The sequence below is a fragment of the Ciconia boyciana genome, chromosome 1, assembly GCF_034638445.1.
Source record: "Ciconia boyciana chromosome 1, ASM3463844v1, whole genome shotgun sequence".
Lineage (NCBI taxonomy): Eukaryota > Metazoa > Chordata > Aves > Ciconiiformes > Ciconiidae > Ciconia > Ciconia boyciana.
The window spans coordinates 83635235-83641915 of record NC_132934.1 but is presented as its reverse complement, the minus strand read 5'-3'; the positions used below and the strand labels follow the sequence as shown (position 1 = coordinate 83641915).

The following is a 6681-nucleotide window of genomic DNA, read 5'->3' as shown; positions in this document are numbered from 1 at the left end:
CGTGGGGGAGCTCAAGTGGAAGTGTTTCTCATGGTGAACAGCTATCGGAGAGGCGTAATGCCGTTTGCATTGTACCACCAGACCTACCACCACGCAAAGCTGGGCCATTGGTAAGAGGTAAGCAAAGGAACAGCAACTGCTTTTCTGGCATCTATGGAAACAGAAAAGGTGCCTGGTGGGATTTTTAAAAGCAGCTGCTCTAAATGTTTTTGAAATACTGCCTGCTGTTTATCTCAAGCTTTTGATTGTTTGCAACTTGTAGTGTCCCTATGAAAACTTTTGTTCCTGAACAGAACTTCTCAGTTTGACCCTTGGGGGGGATTACCAGTTCAACTGCTGGTGGCCATTTTATGTAATATAGAAAGTACAAAATATCAGCAGCCTGACTTCAAATTTGTCAGCAGCAGCAAGTCGGAATCTCCTTCCATTCCTCAACATTTAATTCAAGCTACTTAGCACTGTAACGTGTAACATATGACCTCTTTGCAAGCCCTAGTGTTACTGCTCATTAGTCTATGTACCTTAACAAGATTTTCAGTGACCCTATGGCTAATAGTCCACTTTTCTTAGTAAGACATTTACCTTCCAGCACGACTGCTTGTCAGTAATGTTAGTTAGATTAGAATGAGAAATCACAGAGTTCAAAGCTATTCAAAATGAGGAGCGGGGTAGCAATATTCCAGTTTGTCCTTTTGCTACCCTGTAATGTAAAAACAAAGGGCGCTATTTTTTTGTTTTCTGCTGCTGGTGTACCCACAGCTTCCAACAAGGATTTGGGTTCTGCTGTGCTAAGACAGCCCTCAGGAACAAACAGCCTAAGCAGTTGTGACAGGCAAAGGAAGCACTTTTAGTCCTGTTTTTCATATATAAAAGCAGAACGTATAGACTTGCCTGCAATCATACAGGAAACCAAGGGCAGAACAGCACCTTGAACTCAGGCCTCTGATTGTCAGATCTGTGTTTTCATCACACTCCTGAGCATACGTACTTGTCTTTGAACTAGTACGGGGGGATATAATACTGCACCAGAGCCGGGTGAGTGCTAGCTCACAGAGCTATTTCTGCAAAGCAGTTCCAAGCGCACTGAATGCAGAGCTCTCCGAATACTTTGCAGTCAGCTCTGTGCAGCATGTCATCCAGGCGTGGAATTCACTGCCATAAGAGGATGTTGAGTCAAAGGCTGTAGCTGAGTTTCTTGAAGGGTGGAAGAACAGCCTGGTTAATTTAGGCAATGGGACTGCCTTTCTTTTTTGGGGGGGGTTAGTTTGTACAGGGTCTAGGGCTGCTGGGTCCAAAGCTGGGTGCTGATGCTGAGCCGCTAAACAACCAGACAGAAAATTAGTGATTGTGATTTTCACTAGGAGAAGACTCTCTCTTTTTATTTAGTGTTTTGATTGTTTTGCCTGGGAGTGGCAGAAAGAGACTTTTCTCTTGCTCAGAACTTCACCAGAAGTTTCTCACAAAACTTTCAGCATATGTGACTCTCACTGAAAAAAAAAAAAAGCCTATACCAGGCTAGACAAGAAATCTGTTTCTTTTTCTTTGCACTTTTCTTTCCACCAGGGCTGGTGAATGCAGCATGCAAAGGAGCTGTGATTACAGCACAGCTAGGGCTAGAGGATTTTAGAATGGTTTGTACTGTAGCAAAAAAACCCCAAACCACACCACCATCAAAAAAAACCCACCCCAAAACAACAAAACATGGAGATAAATAAAGGGAAGGGAAGAAGAGACAGAAACCGTCCATGAGGTCAGGTGGTTAAGTATTTTTGGACAGCCAAGGTGATGATCTTAAGTGAAGATAATGTATTATGCAGTGGAAAGCTAATGAGACCAGGTCTGTTAAACACGGACTTGGTGTTACTTAGCTCTGGAGTGCTTCAAATTACACAGGCCCAGGTTGTATGTGATCGCCTCTCCCGCTTTGACAAAGTGAGCAGCAGGCTTTTATATAATGTACATGATCATATACTGTAGGGAACAATCCTGCACTGGCAGGGGAGGGAAGCTGATGACATAATGGGTCTTCTCCATCTCGAAGTTATATGATTCATCAATTAAATGAATTCAGTGGGATAAAGCAGCATGAAAGGGCGATTTCCCTGTAATACGCTGCCTGCCGATTAACTCTTCCCTCCCAATTTCAGCCGCACCGCTCGGGATCCAGCCTCCACCACTATGCCCAGGAGGCTCCGGCTGCGCAGCCCCGTCCACTACCGAGCGCACGGCGGGCCGGGGTCCGGGGCCGAGGCCGGCAGCGGCACCTGGACCCCGGGCCGGGCCGTTCCGTGCCGGGCCGGCCCCGCTCCACGGGGGCTCCGGGCACTGCAGGCGCAGCCGCCGCCCGCCGCGGCTGCAGCATCGCGCTCCGTGCGGGATGTGTAAAGCCCTGCACCACTCCGGCCGCCTCCTCTGCAGGTGCCGCGGGGAGCCTGCGGGCAGCGCCGAGCCGGCTACCAGCCGGGGAAGGGCGGGGAGAAGCGCCGACCCGCTCCCCGCTGCCCCTCTGCGCGGCGGGGGCGGCTGCTCCGCGCACCTGCCCGGGCCGCCTGTGTATGCCCTGTCCCCGGGGACCCACCCGCTCTCCGCAACCCCCGTTGCCCGCTGCGGGCTGGGGCGGCGCGGTGTCCCGCAGCGGGCGGCCGGGGCCGCCGGGCCGGGGCCGCCGCCTGCATTGCGTCGGGGGCCCGGCGCGCAGCGTGCCGCGGCGGCGGGGGCCGCGCTGGCGGCGGCGGGGGCGGCCGGCCCGGGGGGCAGCGTGCCTCCCCTCCTCCCTCCGGTCCCGTCCCCCCCCCCGCCCTCCCGCTCCCCGAGCTGCACCAAACAGCTCTCAGGTTTCTGCTGATACTGCAGCGTCAAGAAATGGCTCGAGTTTGCTCCTTGCTCTTATGCATTCAGCAGCCCGCTCGCTCCTGCCACACGCGTCCAGCTCCTGCCTCCTGCTGCTGCTGCTGCTGCTGCCGGGACGAGCCAAGACCGACTCCGGGGATGCGGCTGCAGGACTGCGGCTCTCTTGCATCTCCCCAGCCGCCGTTGCCCAGCGCCCGGCTCTTTTTCCAGCTATCTTAAGGGAAGAGAGCAGGAGAGCCAGCAGCTATCTAGGACTCCTTGATTTTATTTACTAACTCAAGCCTTTTGAAAAAGGTACTTTGCACTCTTTTCCACCCGCCCCTACCCCACCCCCCCCACTGCGGTTCTCGGCAGAAACTAATTAAACCCACTCGCCCTTGGTGCAGCCTAAGACAGCGTATGAATATTTCAGTGTCTCGCAGGCAGCCCTGTAAAGCGATCGCTGTATTATTAAGAGGGGCGCAAGAGGAGGAGGAGGAGGAGGGTTGAGTTTGCCGCTGCGGTTTTTGTTTTGGTTTGGTTTTTTTGGATGCTGCTGCAAGGCGACTTGACGCATTCCGGCACTGGCTCCTACTCCTAACCAGCGCATCTCACTCGGAGCAGGTAAGGAAAAACCCCTTCTCCCCCTGCACTGTTGGACTCTTTTTTTTGGACAGTTTGGGTCTGGGATGTCGATCTCCTTCCCTCCGTCTCTCTCTCAGTTGTTTAGCTGCTGCAAAGCTGGAGAGGAGCTGCTTTGCTCCCTCTTCCCTAATCCCCCCCATTGGTATGATGAAGTTGTCAGTGCTCAGCTAAGTCTCCACCGTCTGTGAAATGGGGATCGTGGCGGTCAGGAGACTTACCCTTACCAGGAGCTGACCCTGCTGAAGTTGCCTGGGAAGCCCTCCCGATGTGCTCAGGGCACTGCAGGGTCCATATTGGCCCCTTCCTGCCTTGGAGGCCCCGGTGCATGTCCGGGGATGTGTGGGAACGCATAGGGCTCCGCATGTGCTGCCGTAGTGGGCAGAGCGGGATGTTCTTGCTGGTGTGAAAGCCAATCCATTGCGCCTGAGCGTGTGCGTGTGCTGGGGCTTGGGGGCTGGTTTATTATGTTTCTCTCCTCCCTGGCAGCCTCCATCCTGCAAGTGAGCTTTATGCCTTCAAAAGCAGAGTATCTCCATCCCTCTCTTCCCAGCGCACAAGAGGAGAGGACCAGGGCGGGGGGGGGGGGGGGGGGGGCACAGGCAATGGAAATTTGCTGAGTTGGCATTGCAAGGACTCGCCTCCAAGACGCCCCGTGATTTATTTATTTATTTATTTATTTATTTATTTATCTATCTGTGTGTGTGTGTGTGTGTGTGTGGTAACTTCGTGACAGCAGCCGCGGCGATGGTCGAGTCGGCGAGAAAAGTGGACGGATCGAGTTAAAGGCAAAAGGAGACAGCTGGGGAGGGGACCCCAGCCTGGGGGTGCACTCCATAGACCTTCAGCCTCCCGGCTTGGGGGACAGGACCCCTCACCTTACCTGCCCTCTTCCCCCCCCTAAAGGTACTTCTTCCCTCTTTCTCCACCCTCCCATCATTCCTGATGCCTCTCCCTTCATCCCACCTCTCCTTTCCCCTTTTGGATATTGCCACCCTTTAGGCTCCTTGTCCATCCCTTCCTCAAGCTCTCCATCCCGATTTATCATCCTTCCCAGCAGACTCTGAGCCATCCCCCTCCTCACCCCCCCCCCCCAAACCTGCCCTGGGGCTCTCTGCTTTCCTCCATCCTTCTCCCACCTCTCAAGTCCCTCTCCCTCACTTCTCCTCCCCTGCCCCTGGGTCCCCCTTCCCGTGTGCCACCATGACCGTGATGGCTGGAGAGAACATGGATGAGACTTCTGCGCTACCTGGCCACCCCCAGGATAGCTACCAGCCCGCTGCCCATGATGACCATGAGTGCTGTGAGCGTGTAGTGATAAACATTGCTGGACTACGCTTTGAGACGCAGCTGAAGACCTTAGCTCAGTTCCCCAACACTCTGCTGGGCAACCCCAAGAAGCGCATGCGGTACTTTGACCCCTTGCGCAATGAGTACTTCTTTGACCGGAATCGGCCCAGCTTTGATGCCATCCTCTACTACTATCAGTCTGGGGGGCGGCTTCGCCGGCCGGTCAATGTGCCCTTGGACATGTTCTCTGAGGAGATCAAATTTTATGAGCTGGGTGAGGAGGCCATGGAGAAGTTCCGGGAAGATGAAGGATTCATCAAAGATGAGGAGAGACCCTTGCCGGAGGGGGAGTACCAGCGCCAAGTATGGCTCCTTTTTGAATACCCAGAGAGCTCTGGGCCTGCAAGGGTCATTGCAATAGTCTCTGTCATGGTGATCCTCATCTCCATCGTGATCTTCTGCCTAGAGACATTACCTGAGCTGAAGGAGGACAAGGAGTATACAGTGCATCGCACTGACAACACCACCCAGGTCTACAAATCCAACATCTTCACAGATCCCTTCTTTGTTGTGGAGACCCTGTGTATCATCTGGTTCTCCTTTGAGCTGGTGGTGCGCTTCTTTGCTTGCCCCAGCAAGACTGAATTCTTCAAGAATATAATGAACTTCATTGACATTGTGGCCATCATCCCTTACTTCATCACCCTGGGCACCGAGATGGCCGAGCGGGAGGGGACTCAGAAAGGAGAGCAGGCCACCTCCTTGGCCATCCTGAGAGTCATCAGACTGGTAAGAGTCTTTCGAATCTTCAAACTCTCCCGGCACTCTAAGGGCCTCCAGATTTTGGGACAGACCCTCAAAGCAAGTATGAGAGAGCTAGGTTTACTAATCTTCTTCCTCTTCATTGGGGTGATCTTGTTCTCTAGTGCGGTGTATTTTGCTGAGGCTGAAGAACCTGAGTCTCATTTCACAAGTATCCCTGATGCTTTCTGGTGGGCGGTGGTATCCATGACCACTGTGGGCTATGGTGACATGTACCCTGTGACAATTGGAGGCAAAATCGTAGGCTCCTTGTGTGCCATCGCTGGTGTGCTGACAATTGCCCTGCCTGTACCTGTCATCGTGTCCAACTTCAACTACTTCTACCACCGAGAAACAGAAGGGGAAGAACAGGCTCAGTTACTTCACGTTAGCTCCCCTAATTTAGCATCTGACAGTGATCTCAGTCGCCGCAGCTCCTCCACAATCAGCAAATCTGAGTACATGGAAATCGAAGAGGATATGAATAATAGCATAGACAATTTTAGAGAGGCTAATCTCAGAACTGGCAACTGCCCTGTAGCCAACCAAAACTGCGTTAATAAAAGCAAGCTGCTGACTGATGTGTAAACAAAAAAACCAAAATCCCCACTCAGCTTGAAGACTTTAGTGACACAGTCACACTTTGTAGATGCTTTACTGATAGTCTTTGAATGCTTTATTTACCTCGTAAATGCATTGTTGCATTGCGAATTTTTGCTCAGTGATAAAGAAGCTTCCAGGATCCATGAAATATAAGATTTTGTTTATTTTTAAAAAGCATTTTCCACCTGGTAAATGATAACCATTTGAACTAGTTTAGTTTTAAGCTGTATGATGCTAGACCTAAACTTTTCCTCTCCCATCTCCCTTTTTTTTTGGTGAAGTTAACTTAAACTAAGCAAGACAGTTTTTAGAGCTATAAAGCATATGCATGGATTCCAGTAAAAATATTCTGCAAAACTGCACAGTTGCAAGAAAGTGCATCACATAATAATAATAAAAAAGTTTAGCAAAAACCTGCAGCAAGCATTTGCCATGGTTTTTATGAAGAAGCGCAAATTTTCCTTCCACCCCGTATGTGAAAGATTACATACTTCCAATCTACATCACCTTATTAAA

At 51.6% G+C, this 6681-nt stretch overlaps 1 protein-coding gene across 1 annotated transcript; it reads left to right on the top strand.

Moving 5' to 3' along the window:
- The first annotated feature begins 4229 nt into the window (after positions 1–4229).
- LOC140646481 (potassium voltage-gated channel subfamily A member 1) lies at positions 4230–6150 on the top strand. The gene is made up of 2 exons (XM_072850485.1): positions 4230–4372; positions 4640–6150. The coding sequence occupies exon 2, from the start codon at positions 4675–4677 to the stop codon at positions 6148–6150; it is 1476 nt and encodes a 491-aa protein (XP_072706586.1). The 5' UTR covers positions 4230–4372; positions 4640–4674.
- The last annotated feature ends 531 nt before the right edge of the window (positions 6151–6681 follow it).

Coding starts and splice junctions, on each gene's coding strand:
- LOC140646481 (XM_072850485.1), top strand. CDS start 4,675: ATGACCGTGATGGCTGGAGAGAACATGGATGAGACTTCTGCGCTACCT.